Source organism: Heptranchias perlo, chromosome 8 (assembly GCF_035084215.1).
Source record: "Heptranchias perlo isolate sHepPer1 chromosome 8, sHepPer1.hap1, whole genome shotgun sequence".
Lineage (NCBI taxonomy): Eukaryota > Metazoa > Chordata > Chondrichthyes > Hexanchiformes > Hexanchidae > Heptranchias > Heptranchias perlo.
In genome coordinates, this window is record NC_090332.1 from 70,581,752 (window position 1) to 70,599,329 (window position 17,578).

At 43.0% G+C, this 17,578-nt stretch overlaps 1 protein-coding gene across 5 annotated transcripts in view; it reads left to right on the forward strand.

The window, feature by feature from the left end:
* dzank1 (double zinc ribbon and ankyrin repeat domains 1) overlaps positions 1–17,578 on the forward strand; it is a 79,766-nt gene that overhangs the window by 7,438 nt on the left and 54,750 nt on the right. For all 5 annotated transcript variants that reach the window (XM_067989245.1, XM_067989244.1, XM_067989247.1 and 2 more), the window contains exons 4-7: positions 662–791; positions 4,941–5,040; positions 9,216–9,340; positions 12,106–12,191. In XM_067989245.1, the coding sequence (XP_067845346.1) occupies positions 662–791; positions 4,941–5,040; positions 9,216–9,340; positions 12,106–12,191 (441 nt within the window). The remainder of the gene's footprint in view (positions 1–661; positions 792–4,940; positions 5,041–9,215; positions 9,341–12,105; positions 12,192–17,578) is intronic.

The window sequence follows — 17,578 nt, forward strand, 5'->3', positions numbered from 1 at the left end:
CCAATTATCTTAAATCTGTGTTCCTCTGGTTATCGACCCTCCTGTCAGTGGAAACGGTTTCTCCCTATCTATCAAAACCCCTCATAATTTTGATCATCTCTGATAAATCTCCCCTTAACCTTCTCTGTTCTAAGGAGAACAGCCCCAGCCTCTCCAATCTCTCCACTTAATTGAAGTCCCGCATCCCTGGTTCCATTCTAGTAAATCTCCTCTGACCCACTCTAAGGCCTTGATGCCCTTCCTACAGTGTGGTGCTCAGAATTGAACACAATACTCCAGCTGGGGCCTAACTAGTGATTTATAAAGGTTTAGCATAACTTCCTTGCTTTTGTACTCTATTCCTGTATTTATAAAACCAAGGATTTGGTATGCTTTTTTAACAGCCTTTTCAACTTGTCCTGCCACTTTCAAAGATTTGTATACATACACCCCCGCCGGGTCTCTCTGTCTCTCTGTTCCTGCACCCCCTTTAAAATAGTACTATTTGGTTCATATTGCCTCTCCTCATTCTTCCTTCCAAAATGCATCACTTCACACTTCTCTGCATTAAATTTAATTTCACCAGTCTGTCTATGTCCTCTTGAAGTCTACTACTATCCTCCTCACTGTTTACTACTTTTCCGAGTTTCTTCTCATTTGCAAACTTTCTGTTGACTATTAGAGATGGTCGAGAGAGTGGCGTGGTGACTAAGGTGTTTCTTGTGGAGTACGTGCAGCCCAATGCAGTGGAGGTATTGGAGGATGATGACGAGAATTTCCTGCGGGATTATGCGAAGGAGCTTTCCAGACAGGTGAGCGTGTGTAATAGTGTACGGTAGGTAGGTTTCATGCGTGAAGTGCTGAAATGAGAGTTGAATTTTCCTGCTCAAGTTCATAGAAATGAATGGATTCTTTGTGGGAGTCAAAGAATGATCTGTGAGAGAGTCTCTCTTCTAATGTTGCCTTGATGTTTGTATAGATCCTTAATATAATCTTGAGACCAAGACACAGATAGCTATGTAACTGCTGAATCTAGCAGCCCGTAATATCGGAACATAGGAACAGGAGTAGGCCATTCAGGCCCTCGAGCCTGTTCCGCCATTCTATTAGATCATGGCTGATCTGTACCTCAACTCCATTTACCTGCCTTACCTAATTAAAAACTTTCGATAGTCTTGAAAATTTCAATTGACCCAGCATTCATAGCCTTTTGGGGGAGAGAGTTCCAGATTTCCACTACCCTTTGTTTGAAAAAGTGATTCCTGATTTCACTCCTGAATGGCCTAGCTCTAATTTTAAGAATTTAAGAAGGGGACAATTTATAAAACAGCTGATTATAGTGTGAAGCAAGGGAAACATTATTGTAACAATTACAGCAGCATTAATAATGGAGGTTGTTGAATTAGGGTAAATTATGGAAAACATCCAAATTGTTTTTAAGTTGAATCCCGGAGCTTTAATCAGATGTTCAATTCAATCAAAACATGTACAGAACCTAGACAAGGCAGATTTGATTTCTGTAATGTGTTTCTGAGATTAGGCAGTTGTGTGTGTGCAGTATTAACAACAGATAAGGAACATTGTGGGTCAAAGTAGTTGGAGCTTTACTCTGCATCTGTCTGTGCAATGCTTGTTAGTGATATTGCAAGCAAAAAGTGTTCAGTTTCCCTTGTTTCCTTGCCTTGTTTAGTAACATAATGATTTTTCATTTTAACTGTTGCTGTGCGGCTAGAAAAACCTTTCTGGTTCCCCAATCCAATGATCTGTGTATGATGGTCCAGCACGTAATGTGACCTGCTGTGTGGTATTGGGATGTACAGATTGTGAAGATTCCATATTTGAGTTCTGCTATAAAGGAAAAAAAGGAAGACTTGCATTTATATAGAGCCTTTCACGACCTCAGGGCATCCCAAAGTGCTTTACAGCCAATTAAGTACTTTTGAAGTGTAGTCACTGTTGTAATGTAGGAAACGCGGCAGCCAATTTTGCGCACAGCCAGGTCCCACAAACAGCCATGAGATAAATGACCAGATCATCTGTTTTAAGGTGTCAGTTGAGGGATAACTATTGGCCAGGATACCGGGGAGAACTCCCCTGCTGTTCTTCGAAATAGTGCAGTGGGACCTTTTACTTCCACATGAGAGGGCAGGCGGGGCCTTGGTTTAACATTTCATCTAAAAGGCGGCACTTCCGACAGTGCAGCGCTCCTTCAGTACTGCACTAGAGTGTCAGCCTGAATCATGTGCTCAAGTCGCTGGATTGGGACTTAAACCCATGACCTTCTGACTTAGGCAAAAGTGCTACCACTGAGTCACGGCTATGTGGTGAGCGGGTTGATGTCAGCCAGGCCATTGGAGCTCTGCTGTTAGCCCCAGAATACCTGGTCTCGGAAGCAGGGAGGGAAATCAGGCAGGGTTCCCGTTCCTGATTGGTTACTCTCAAGGACATAAGGTGAGGACTGTGATGCCTCACTTGATTGAATCGCCTGCAAACACTCCTTATCTATGCTAAGACGTGAAGCCCGGGCACCTGAGCAAAGTACTGCAGCTGGTTGCGGAACCGTACCCTAGCATGAATCTCACCTTCAGGAAAGGAGGAGAACATAAGAACATAAGAAATAGGAGCAGGAGTAGGCCAATCGGCCCCTCGAGCCTGCTCCGCCATTCAATAAGATCATGGCTGATCTGATCCTAACCTCAAATCTAAATTCATGTCCAATTTCCTGCCCGCTCCCCTTAACCCCTAATTCCCTTTACTTCTAGGAAACTGTCTATTTCTGTTTTAAATTTATTTAATGATGTAGCTTCCACAGCTTCCTGGGGCAGCAAATTCCACAGACCTACTACCCTCTGAGTGAAGAAGTTTCTCCTCATCTCAGTTTTGAAAGAGCAGCCCCTTATTCTAAGATTATGCCCCCTAGTTCTAGTTTCACCCATCCTTGGGAACATCCTTACCGCATCCACCCGATCAAGCCCCTTCACAATCTTATATGTTTCAATACGATCGCCTCTCATTCTTCTGAACTCCAATGAGTAGAGTCTCAATCTACTCAACCTCTCATATGTCCACCCCCTCATCCCCGGGATTAACCGAGTGAACCTTCTTTGTACTGCCTCGAGAGCAAGTATGTATTTTCTTAAGTATGGAGACCAAAATTGTATGCAGTATTCCAGGTGCGGTCTCACCAATACCCTATATAACTGCAGCAATACCTCCCTGTTTTTATATTCTATCCCCCTAGCAATAAACGCCAACATTCCGTTGGCCTTCTTGATCGCCTGCTGCACCTGCAAACTAACTTTTTGATTTTCTTGCACTAGGACCCCCAGATCCCTTTGTACTGCAGTACTTTCCAGTTGCTCGCCATTAAGATAATAACTTGCTCTCCGATTTTTCCTGCCATAGTGCATAACCTCACATTTTCCAATATTGTATTGCATCTGCCAAATCTCTGCCCACTCACCCAGCCTGTCTATATCCCCTTGTAGGTTTTTTATGTCCTCCTCACTCTCTACTTTCCCTCCCATCTTTGTATCATCTGCAAACTTTGATATGTTACACTCGGTCCCCTCCTCCAAATCGTTAATATAGATTGTAAAGAGTTGGGGACCCAGCACCGACCCCTGCGGAACACCACTGGCTACAGGTTGCCAGTCCGAGAATGTACCATTTATCCCAACTCTCTGCTTCCTGTTAGATAACCAATCCTCCACCCATGCCAGAATATTACCCCCAATCCAGTGATTCTTTATCTTGAGCAATAATCTTTTATGTGGCACCTTGTCGAATGCCTTCTGGAAGTCCAAATACACTACGTCCACTGGTTCCCCTTTATCCACCCTGTACGTTATATCCTCAAAGAACTCAAGCAAATTTGTCAGACATGACTTCCCCTTCGTAAAGCCATGCTGACTTTGTCCTATTAAATTATGTTTATCCAAATGTTCTGCTACTGTCTCCTTAATAATAGACTCCAAAATTTTACCCACCACAGATGTTAAGCTAACTGGTCTATAATTTCCAGCCTTCTGCCTACTACCCTTTTTAAATAAGGGTGTTACATTGGCAGTTTTCCAATCTGCCAGGACCTTTGCCGAGTCCAGAGAATTTTGGAAAATTATTACCAAAGCATCCACAATCCCTACTGCCACTTCCCTCAAGACCCTGGGATGTAAGCCATCAGGTCCAGGGGATTTATCCGCCTTGAGTCCCATTAATTTACTGAGTACCAATTCCTTAGTGATTTTAATCGTATTTAGCTCCTCCCCCCCTGGAGCCCCCTGTTTGTCCAGTGTTGGGATATTCTTAGTGTCCTCTACCGTAAAGACTGAAACAAAATATTTGTTCAGCATTTTTGCCATCTCCATGTTTCCCACCATTAATTTCCCGGTCTCATCCTCTAAAGGACCTATGTTTGCCTGAGCCACCCTTTTTCTTTTTATATAACTGTAGAAACTCTTGCTATCTGTTTTTATATTTTTTGCTAATTTATTTTCATAATCTATCTTCCCTTTCTTAATCAATCCTTTCGTTACTTTTTGCTGTTTTTTGAAGACTTCCCAATCTTCTATCCTCCCACTAAGTTTGGCTACCTTATATGTCCTTGTTTTTAGTCGGATACTATCCTTAATTTCTTTACTTAGCCACGGATGGCTGTCATTCCTTTTACACCCTTTTTTCCTCAGTGGTATATATATTTTTTGAAAGTTGTAAAATAACTCCTTAAATGTACACCACTGCTCATGTACTGAGAAAAGGGTGAAAGTTTTGGGGGAGCAAATCTGTAGATGCAGTTTCTTTTGCCGGGGTCTATTAATTTCACAAAAGCTGAGAGATGTTGATTTATTCTGGTAAAGGTTTGAAACCGCCCCCACCCCACCCCCCTCATCTGCAAAGGCAAACTGCACCTTTACTGTGTATCTTGACAGTATATTTTTTAACAAATGGTCTTACCGTCTTAGGAAACTCTAGAGGGGTTAACAGCTCCCACAGCCACAATCAGTACAACTTTAAACAAGGAAAGCAAGTCCACCTGGGAGGAGGCACCCCACAAAATTCAAGGTAGGCAACCTAGAGAATTTGATGGTTTAATCTTGCAGTAGCTCTTTTATATGCTAGTTTATATAACACTTCAGTGCAGTACTAGGGGAGTGCTGCACTGTAGGAGGTGCCGTCTTTCGGATGAGACATTAAACCGAGGCCCTGCCTGCTTCCTCGGGCGGATAGAAAAGATCCCACGGCAATATTTTGAAGAAGAGCAGGGGAGTTCATCCCGTCGTCCTGAGCAGTATTTATCCCTCAACCAACATCACTAAAAAACAGATGATCTGGTCATTTATCACATTGCTGTTTGTGGGACCTTGCTGTGGGCAAAATTGGCTGCTGCGTTTCCTACATTACAACAGTGACTACACTTCAAAAGTACTGCATTGACTGTAAAGCGTTTAGGACGTCCTGAGTTTGTGAAAGGTGCTTTATAAATGCAAGTTCATTGGAGGAATGGGTACAAACTAGACACATTCCCACGAGGGGGAAAGAAAGGGCATCCAAAGCTCGAGCTCCCTGGATGCCTAAAGATATAGAAATTAAAATGAAACTGAAAAAAGAGGCTTATGATAAATGTCAGGCTCATAATACAGTAGAGAACTAAGCTGAATACAAAAAATACAGAAGAGAAATGAAAAAGGAAATAAGAGGGGCAAAGAGACTGTATGGGAATAGATTAGCAGGTAATATATAAGGGAACCCAAAAGTCTTTTATAAACATACAAATAGTAAAAGAGTAGTCAAAGGAAAGGTAGGGCCGATTAGGGACCAAAAAGGAGATCCTCTTGTGGAGGCAGCAGGCATGGCTGAGGTACTAAATGAGTACTTTGCATCTGTCTTCATTAAAGAAGATGCTGCCAATGTCACAGTAAAGGAGGAGGTAGTAGAGAAATTGGATAGGATAAAAATAAAGAGGACGTACTTAAAGTAAAAAAGTCACCCGGTCCGGATGGAATGCATCCTAGGTTGCTGAGCGAAGTAAGGATGGAGATAGCGGAGGCTCTGGCCACAATCTTCCAATCCTCCTTAGATATGTGGATGGTGCCAGAGAACTGGAGGATTGCAAATGTTGCACTCCTGTTCAAAAAAAGGGAGAGGGATAAACCCAGCAACTACAGGCCAGTCAGCCTAACGTCGGTGGTGGGAAAACCTTTAGAGACAATAATCCAGGACAAAATTAATTGTCACTTGGAAAAATATGGGTTAATAAATGAAAGCCAGCGCAGATTTGTTAAAGGCAAATTGTGTTTGACTAACTTGATTGAGTTCTTTGATGAAGTAACGGAGAGAATTGATGGGGGGGTAGTGCGCTTGATGTTGTGTATATGTACTTTCAAAAGGCGTTTGATAAAGTACCACCTAATAGACTTGTTAGCAAAATTGAGGCCCATGGGATTAAAAGGGCAGTGGCGGTACAGATATGAAATTGGCTAAGAGACAGAAAGCAGAGAGTAATGGTGAATGGTTATTTCTCAGACTGGAGGGAAGTATACTGTGGTGTCCCCCAGGGGTATTAGGACCACCGCTCTTTTTGATATATATTAATGACCTGGACTTGCGAATACAGGGCATAATTTCAAAGTTTGCAGATGACACGAAACTCTGAAATGTAGTAAACAGTGAGGAGGATAGTAACAGACTTCAGGAGGACATAGACAGACTGGTGAAATGGGAAGACACATGGCAGATGAAATTTAATGCAGAGAAGTGTGAAGTGATGAATTTTGGTAGGAAGAATGAAGAGAGGCAATATAAATTAAATGGTACAATTTTAAAGGGGGTGCAGGAACAGAGAGACCCGGGGATGTATGTATACAAATCTTTGAAGGTGGCTGGACAAGTTGAGAAGGCTGTTAAAAAGGCATACGGGATCCTTGGCTTTATAAATAGAGGCATAGAGTACAAAAGCAAGGAAGTTAAGTTAAACCTTTATAAATTACTGGTTTGGCCCCAGCTGGAGTATTGTGTTGGGCACTACACTATAGGAAGGGCATCAAGGCCTTAGAGTGGGTCAGAGGAGATTTACTAGAATGGTACCAGGGATACGGGACTTCAATTGGGTGGAGAGACTGGAGAAGCTGGGGTTTTTCTCCTTAGAGCAGAGAAGGCTAAGGGGAGATTTGATAGAAGTGTTCAAAATCATGAAGGGTTTTGATAGAGTAGATAAGGAGAAACCGTTTCCAGTGTCGTTAGGCAGCAAATTATGATCTGGAATGAACTGCCCGAATGGGTGGAGGAATCAGATTTGGTAGTAACTTTCAAAAGGGAATTGGATATATATTTGAAAAGGAAAAGTTTGCAGAGTTATGGGGAAAGAGTGAGGGAGTGGGACTAATTGGATAGCTCTTTCAAAGAGCCAGCAGAGGCACGATGGGCCGAATAGCCCCCTTCTGTAGTGTAAGATTCTATCATTCTTTATTCCTGCCAGCTAAAATGTTTGTCCCTTGTTGAAGGATTAAACATGATTGTCTCCCTCGTGATACTCAGTTTGTGCAAATTGGCTGCCGCATTTCCTACATTACAACAGTGACTACATTTCAGAAGTACTTCATTGGCTGTAAAGTGCTTTGGGACGACCTGAGGTTTTGAAAGGCTCTGTATAAATGCAAGTCTTTCTTTCATTCTTTTAACTATTTGAAGGATTTATATGATACAACCTTCATTAGTGCCCTGAAATTAGGCTACACTCCCTGCCATGCAATAATATTTTGTATGAAAGAAAGAATTGCATTTATATAGCGCCTTTCACGACCTCAAAACATCCCAAAGTGCCTTATAACAATGAAGTACTTTTGAAGTGTAGTCACTGTTGTAATAGCCAATATGCATACAGCAAGATCCCACAAACAGCAATGTGAAAATGGCCAGATAATCTGTTTTTAGTGTTGTTGGTTGAAGAATGAATATTGGCCAGGGCACCAGGAAGAACTCCCCTGCTCTTCTTCAAAATAGTGCCCCCTGGGGGGCAGATGGCACCTCGGTTTAACCACACCTCCGACAGTGCAGCACATCCTCAATACTGCACTGGAGTGTCATCCTAGATTTTTGTACTCAAGTCCATGTAGTGGGACTTGAACCCATGACCTTCTGACTTAGAGGTGAGAGTGCTACCATTGAACCACTGCTGACACTTATATCCTGTTTAATTTTTATGCGGGGGTTTTAAATTATGGTGTGGATCAACTTTAATGCTGACACTTTTTTTTAGCAGACTCCATATTTTTCACGTCTGCTGACATTCAGAGAAAGTAATCACCAATTGTGCTCTTTAAACTATAGGTTTTGCAGTTGAGTGCCATGAAATTATACGTATGTGATATAATCTGGTATATATTAAGAATATTAAGTGGAGCTCTTGCCTTGTTGATTAGCCTTTCCACTGCTGTGCTAGGGAAGGGGGGAAGTAATGAGCCAGGATTCCCATTCCAAATTGCTGTCCACCAACTCTGTCAGGAAATTGCATACCTGGTCCACAGGTGAGGGCAGGAGCTACTTCATCCATGATGCCTTGTATGATCGAACGGCTTGCCAACAATCGCAGTTTGGACTCACATGTCTAGAATGGCTGCTTGGGTGTGATACTGGAGGGAGGCTGGTATCTTTGGAACTGTAACCCAGCAAAGAGTCAACACCTTTAGGAAAGTGCAAAGAAAATTAGATGGAGAGAAAAGTGGAAAATTTGGGGCAAACCATCCTAACATACATTGGGAAGGAATAGAGTTCCCTCCAAACTGCAAACACAACCTACTATGCTGTCTGCATTCTAATTTTGACTTGTATCCCAAGGAACACTTGTACTATTCTCTGCAGTTTCTTTGGGGGTAATTGTAACCTAACCCGCCTGTCGGGAAACTGACACGATTGGATAGAACACTGATTTTACGTCCTGCCCAGTATTACTCTCCATTGAAGTCACTGGAGAGTAATATTGGGCGGGGTGTAAAACAAGCGTTCCACCCGATCTCACGGGTTTCCCGCCCGGCGAGTCAGGTTTAAATGACCCCTAATATATCTGCAGTAAACGTATGACTAAACCACCAGACACAGTGATAAAAATGGGGATTTGGGCTTTATTGAGAAAGCACTGATGAATAACTAGTTAAAAAAGTGTGCGGGAATTTCAAGTGAATTGTCTACACTAACTACAGATGGGAAGTGAGTGCACATTTTCATTGTACCTTTATTACTAGAAGTGAAGATAGACGGCAGTAGTCATCACAAGTTACTTAAGGGCCCACGTTTCCTGAACAGCCGGTTAGGAACCCCAGTCCCTGGACGTGAGCCGACTTCAGCCCCTCAGTTGTACAGGTCCCAGGTAAATACTGTCTTAGTTATTTTTGGAATGCTGCAAATAGAAATAGTTATATTATCGTTAAGTACAAATAAGGATCCCTAGGAGTGATTTGCAAAGCAGTATTCTTAACTAGATGCACCATGACAAAAAATCCTTGAATGGTTTATTGCCATCACCTGTACTTGTTATAGCCTTAAAATCACACCCATTAATAATTCATGGTTCGTAGGAGGTGATGTTCTTTTTTTATGTCACGTTGGCTGTCGTGGTCAACAGCAGCAATATTTGACCACAGTCTTTCACGGTTGCTGGGTCAAAATTTCATGGTCACTGGGTCAAAACTTCATGGTTGTTGGGTAAAAATCCTGGAACTCCCTACCTAATAGTGCTGTGGGAGCACCTTCACCACACGGACTGCAACGGTTCAAGGAGAAAGGCCAACACCACCTTCCCAAGGGCAACTAGAGGTTGGAAATAAATGCTGGCTTTGCTAACGATGCCCATATTCCCAGGATGAAAACAATATGTTAATACTGAAAGATTTGACTTTTATCACCTGATATACATGCAGGGATTATAGCCAGCTGTTGGTTACTGGGGAATGTAATATAAAATTAAATAATGCAGGCTGTGGCAATAAGGGCATGGGATCAAATCCTAGGTTCTACTACCAAGCAGGCTTGCTTGCCCTCCATGCATGAGTTTATAAACTTCTTGCCTGAGTTGTTAGATTGCTATCCCAAAGTGCTCCATCTTGGGAAAAAGATTGGTCTGATGAGAGTAGGATCAGTCCTACCCGTCAGAAGTTAGGAGGCACAGTAAGATGGGAGCAGGAAGTTACAAAGGGACATAAACAGATTAAGTGAGTGGGAAAACTGTGGCAGATGGAGTTCATTGTGGGGAAGTGTGAGAACATCCACTTTGGATCCAAGAACGACAAATCGGAATATTTATTGGTGGGAAACTAGGAACTGTGGAAGAGCAAAGAGATTTGGGTGTCCATGTACACAACTCACTAAAAGCTAGTACACAGATACAAAAAGTAATCAAAAAAGTTAATGGAATGTTGAACTTTATTTCAAGGGGGCTGGAGTAAAAAGGGGAGGAAGTGATGCTTCAGTTGTACAGATCCTTGGTCAGACCCCATCTTGAGTGCTGCGTTCAGCTTTGCACCGCATCTCAGGAGAGATATATTGGCCTTGGAGGGGTACAGCACAGATTTACCAGAATGATGAATGGCTTAAATGGTTAAATTATGAGGACAGTTTGCATAAACATGGCATGAGTTTAGAAGATTGAGGGTGATCTAATCGTGGTATTTAAAATGATTAAGGGAATTGATAGGGTAGATACATAGAAATTATTTCCTCTGAAGGTGGATCCAGAACAAGGGGGCATATTCTTAAAATTAGAGCTAGGCCATTTAAGAGGGAAATCTGGAAGCACTTCTTCACACAAAGAATAGTGGAAATCTGGAACTCTCCCCTAAAAGGCGGTGGATGCTGGGTCAATTTAAATTTTTGAAACTGAGTTTGATAAATGTTTGTTGGGTAAGAGTATCAAGGGATATGGAGCAAAGGCGGAGGAGTTGAGGTACAGACAAGCCACGAGGGGCTGAATGGCCTATTCCTGTTCCTGTGTTCCTAGAAGCACACCTCCTGTGGACTGATTACATGTTCTAGTGCCAGAGGAGGGAACTAATATACAAGTGCCTGAAAACAGAGATTGCACTGGCACCAACAAATGGAATGGGCACCATACAAGGGGATCTTAGCTTACATCATATGTGTTCAAATACGCATCTGCTAGGGAATTTCAGGATCTGCAAGATCATCAGATTTCTGTCCATTTGTCATTGGATTGCCACATTCGTTGGCTTAGTAGGATGTTATTTCTGGCTATATACAACTTTTAAAAATTTGCAATGATTGCACCATTTCCTTTAAGTAGCCTGCCTTACCTTCTGGAAGTTGTGACACAAAATCCCTGGAAGCATGTAGGTATTTGCAGGGAGGTGGGTGGGAACATGTCAGTATTTGCAAAGAGTCCCCCACACAGAAAGATTTGAAAACCAGAACATGTGTGCTGCAGTGTTTAGTTGTTGAAATGCTCCACAGTGGAATCCTTTAGCAACATGGGAACATAGGAATTGCTAGACGAGAAAAGACCAAGATCCATCTAGTTCATCCTGGTAGTCGCATGATACAATAATCATGTGACAACCAGGATGAACTAGATGGATGACTAATTATAGCAATCAATTTCTATCAATTAGTCTACAACAGACCCAGACATGACACTGGAAAAACCCCAGTGGTGGAGAGCTTTGGGAACCATAAGTCCAAAATCACCTTTTTCCTCCCAAGCATGTTATCCTTTATATAGTGACGTTGTGAAATCAAGCTCATCATTCTCAATGCTTGGAATTCCTTTCTCCTTCACTGATTTTAGCAAAAATAAAATGGAGGAGCAGTACAGTTTTAACCTTTTTAAATTTGTATCTGGAACAATCAGTTAGTTTTGCACATATGAATCATTTCCCTGAGTATGAGGGCTGGTCTCTGACAGTGGGCGAGCTGGTTAGTTGGAGAGTTATGTGCCCTTCCCTGTTTTTTTTCCGGGCATTTGGTTCAGCTGGTGGGTAGGTCAACAAATACAGAAAACTAACAACGCATGGATGGAAATCTCAACTTCAAGACCTTCTGGGATTCCTTCACAGACTTTGAAGTGTTTTATGTACGAGAATGCTTGCGTCTTTCCATTTGTAACCTTTCTGTACTCTCCAGTCGGCCGCTTCCATTGATGCGAGTCCTCACAAGACCCTGAGCGATACACAAACCATGAGAATCCAGAGGGAGACTGACTTTCTGAAGTATGTGACTGTTTTACAGAATAAATCCTCTAATATCAGTCTTTGCTTGTATTGTTTGAATTAAATTACATGGTCGAATGCCCCTAGAATCAGTTGGGAATTTTGCACGTGAACTGATGAAATACACCATTGGAGAAGTACCAAACCCCAGCCTTCTGTTGGCACCCAACTCCATCGCTGTATCTGCTTTGCTTTCTCTGCTACCTTTTCTTCATGGTCTTCTGCGCCTTCCTTTTTGCCTTCTGTAGGTATGGTTCAGAGAGATTTCCAAACCAAAATCATTTAATGTAGTCAACGACTTGGAGGGGTGGAGGGAGACTTCAACAATTTCCATGGCCATTTCCCTGTCTGTAAGTCATTTTTTAAAAAAGTGCAAATAAATTAAGTAGCTATTAAAGGGCAACCAACAATTAATGCTTTACAAGAATGTTCTAATTTATTTACATTATTTCAGACGGAGCATTAAGCTCCCCTCTGCCAGAATACTCAAGACTCTAGTTTAAACAAAAACAGTTATAGATATAACTGTGTGTAATATAACTATGTAATATTACTGTATACTGAACAATGATTAGCAGGAAGGGACAAAAGCCAGATGAATGGAACATGATACTTAGGATTGAATCCCTTCTGCAAGGCATACAATTTTCTTTTCCTTGTTTGACCAAATGGAAGTATAACCATTTTGCCAGAAAAAAAAACGTTAATAACAGCTCTTGATTCTGCACACCAAGGGCCCAGGCTAATTGCACATTTCTGTGCCTTAAACATTCTTCTGTCAGACGGGATTTAAAGAGCTGCTGTGGCGTCTTAAAGGACTGCAGTGGTGAAGCATCCGATGGTTTCTTCCCGAGATACGTTAATGTTGGAGGCCTTTAAATCTCAACTTCACGGGCAGATTTACCATTCAGTGCGAGAGAAAGAAAGACTTGCATTTATATAGTGCCTTTCATGACTTCAGGACGTCCCAAAGCACTTTATAGCCAATGAAGTACTTTTGGAGTGTAGTCACTGTTGTATTGCAGGAAACACGACTACCAAATAGCAAGGTCCCACAAACAGCGTTGAGATAATGACCAGATAATCTGTTTTAGTGATGTTGGTTGAGGGTTAAATATTGGCCAGGACACCGAGGAGAATTCCCCTGCTGTTCTTAGAAATAGTGCCGCGGGATCTTTTACATCTACCTAAGAGGGCAGATGGGGCCTCCCTGTGGGAGCCTTTTCTGCTGATCAGGAGATGCACCCTTGGGTCCCTCTATGCCACTCATGCTTTTCTCAGGCAAGGGAGGCAAAAGATGAGCTGATTCTAATACTTTACCAACACCAAACATTACGAGCTGCACAAGAGCAAGGTAGAACTCTATGGTTTTTTCCCCAAAGAAAGAACTTGCAACATAGCACCTTTTACGATCTCAGGACATCCCAAAGTGCTTTACAACCAATGAAGTACTTTTTGAAGTGTAGTCACTGTTGTAATGTAATTGCGACAACTAATTTGCACACAGCAAAGTCCCACAAACAGCAATGTGATAATGACCAAATAATTTGTAGTAAATAAGAACATAAGAAATAGGAGCAGGAGTAGACCATATGGCCCCTCGAGCCTGCTCTGCCATTCAGTCAGATCATAGCTGATCTTCAACCTCAACTCCACTTTCCTGCCCAATCCCTGTATCCCTTGATTCTCCTAGAGTCCAAAAATTTATCTATCTCAGCCTTGAATATACTCAATGACTCAGCATCCACAGCCTTCCAGGGTAGAGAACTCCAAAGATTCACAACCCTCTGAGTGAAGAAATTCCTCCTCATCTCAGTCTTAAATGGCCGACCCCTTATCCTGCGACTGTGCCCCCTAGTTCTAGACTCTCCAGCCAGGCGAAACAACCTCTCAGTATCTATCCTGCGAAGCCCCCTCAGAATCTTATACGTTTCAATGAGATCACCACTCATTCTTCTAAACTCCAGAGAATATAGGCCCATTTCACTCAACCTCTCCTCATAGACAACCCTCTCATCCCAGGAATCAATCTAGTGAACCATCGTTGCATTGCCTCTAAGGCAAGCATATCCTTCCTAAGATAAGGAGACCAGAACTGTGCGCAGTACTCCAGGTGAGGTCTCACCAAAACCCTGTACAGTTGCAGTAAGACTTCCTTACACTTGTACTCCAACCCCCTTGCAATAAAGGCCAACATGCCATTTGTTTTCCTAATTGCCTGCTGTACCTGCATTCTAACTTTTTGTGTTTCTTGTGCTTGGACACCCAAGTCTCTCTGAACACCAACATTTAATAGTTTCTCAGCATTTAAAAAATATTCTGTTTTTCTATTCTTCCTACCAAAGTGAATAACCTCATATTTCCCCACATTATACTCCACCAGCCACCTTCTTGCCCACTCACTTAACCTGTCTATATCCCTTTGCTGATTCTTTGGGCTTGATCTTACATGTAAATTGTGGATGCGTTGGGGGCGAGGGGGCTGTGAAAATTGCAGAAATGCAGAGCGGGTTCGGAATCCACCGACCGACTTCCAAGTTCCCCACGGACGCACCTGTGTGCGCGCGGGCGTCCCACATCCAGAAGTCCCAAAGGCAATTAAAGCCGGCGGGATGATAGTTAAAGAGCCAAATGTACCTCATTAAGATACTTAAGGCACTTTACTTGTGACATAGTGAAACCAGGCGTGAAGGATTGGACCAGGCAAAACGAAACTAAATAAATTAAAGAACAAACCATTGCATGAAGTTAAAACACAATATCAACCTACCTTTCCACCCTGCTCTGATGTCCAATGTCTCCCTCTCCGATCTCCCCCTCTTCACCCCCCCGATCTCCCCCTCTTCACCCCCCCCCCCGATGTCCCCCCCGATCTCCCCCTCTGTACCCCCCCCTCCAATGTTCCCCCCGATCTCCCCCTTTGCACCCCCCTGATGTACCCCTGGTCTCCCCCTCTTCACCCCCCATGATGTCCTCCCGATCTTCCCCTCTCCCCCCGATCTTCCCCTCTCCCCCCTGATCGTCCCCTTTCCCCCTCCGATCTTCCCCTCCCCCCCCCCCCGATCTTCCACTCTCCCCCCTCCCGATCTTCGGTTCCCGCACCGGATGACATCTTGCTCTCTCTCTCTCCCCCCCAACCCCCCGCCTTGAGTTGCAGTTCCTATCGGCAGCCAGCCTGTCGAATCAGGCTGGCTGCCGGGCGCGAAACCCAGAGAGAACTTTAATCACCATCAATTACGATGCGATCGCGTCGGAAATAGTAAGTTTTGTTTATGCAGGTTTGCCACACATACCTTCACCCCCCCCCACTGCCAACCCGCCACCATTTCAAAATTGAGTCCTTTGTGTCCTCCTCACAGCTTACTTTCCCACCTAGCTTTGTATCGTCAGCAAAGTTGGATACAATATACTTGATCCATTCATCCAAGTCATTAATATAGATTGTAAATAGCTGAGGCCCAAACATTGATCCTTGCGGTACCCCATTAATTACACCCTGCCAACCTGAAAATGACCCGTTTATCCCTACTCTCTTTTCTGTTCGTTAACCAATCCTCTATCCATGCTAATATGTTACCCCCAACCCCATGAGCCCTTATCTTGTGTAACAAACTTTTTTGTGGCATCTTATCGAATGCCTTTTGAAAATCCAAATATACTACATCCACTGGTTCCCCCTTATCTACCCTGCTAGTTACATCCTCAAAAAACGCTAATAAATTTGTCAAACACGATTTCTCTTTCATAAAACCATGTTGACTCTGCCGATTCATATTATGATGTTCTAAGAGCCCTGTTACCACTTCCTTAATAATGGATTCTAGCATTTTCCCGACGACTGATGTCAGGCTAACTGGCCTGTAGTTCCCTGTTTTGTCTCTCCCTCCTTTCTTGAATAGCAACTTTTAGTCCCATTAGTTTCTCAAGTACTTTTTCTCTACTGATAATAATTACTTTAAGTTCCTCACTCTCATTAGCCCCTTGGTTCCCCACTATTTCTGGCATGCTCTTGTGTCTTCTACTGTGAAGACAGATACAATATATTTGTTTAACGCATCTGCCATTTCCTGATTCCCCATTATAATTTCTCCTGTCTCAGCCCCTAGGGGACCAACGTTTAATTTTGCTACTCTCTTCCTTTTTACATACTTGTAGAAGCTCTAGAAACTAGTGTTGTTGGTTGAGGGATAAATATTGTTCAGGACACCAGGAGAACTCCCTTGCTCTTCTTTGAAATAGTGCCATGGAATCTTTTACATCTACCTGAGAAGGCAGATGGGGCCTCGGTTTATTGTCTTATCCAAAAGACAGCACCTCTAACAGTGCAGCACTCCCTCAGTACTGCACTGGAGTGTCAGCCTGGATTTTGTGCTCCAGTTATTGGAGTGGGACTTAATCCCACAACCTTCTGACTCAGAGGCAAGAGCGCTACCACTGAGCCACAGCTGACCCTTGCTGGCATGGCTGAGAATAGCAAACTCTCCACTTGGGGGGGATGCAGGTACGATTCAGTCCATGCCACAGTGTGACTTTGGTTGTACTTTCAGGACTTCATTGAGATTCACACTGCATAGTGGTATTCATTATGGTTTTCAGGATTGCTTTTTTCAGAACCTTTAAACCGCAGAGGTATGCTTCTATTTCATGCTTACTGTGCAGAGGTACTTTTCAGATACTTTCCTCTGTCTTGCTTATTTTTGCATGCCCACCTCCTGCCAACTTAAAAAATGAACAAAAGATAGTAAGTCCATGCAATTAAAATTTAAATTCCTGTCTACGTTAAAAAAAAAGCTACTTCTGTTTATGTTACCTTTCTTACACACTGCAAGCAATTGTGAGAGGGGTATAAATTGAGGTTACAATAGATAATGACATTGACCTGTTTTATCCATGAGGGTCTCTGATTTATTCTTTATAATCTAGTGCAATTCTGTTGGACATTCTGGTATAAGATGTTTATTTTCAGTATTGTAGCCATATTTGTTCATTTTTTGAAAGTGTACATAAAGAAAGAGGACATGATTTTAACATGGAGACTTGATCCCAGCCTGTCCCTAGATATTCACGTGGTGAACCTGGAAGCCAAATGAGTGAATCGCAATCTGCGATCACAACTCAAATGAAGGTGAGTATTTGTGCTTCCGGGTTTCCCAAGCGCCAGGCAGCCAGATTGACAGGCTGGCTGCCTATCGGAAGGGAAAGGAGCCGCAAATCAGAGAGGGGGGCGGAAGGGAGAGAGAGATATCGTGGCCCTGGAACAAATCGGGGATCGGGAGGTCCAGCATCAGAGATTGGGGGGAGGCCAACATCGGGGATCAGAGGGTCCAGCATCGGAGATCGGGGGGTCCAGCATCGGGGATTGGAGCGTCCAACATCGGGGATCGGGG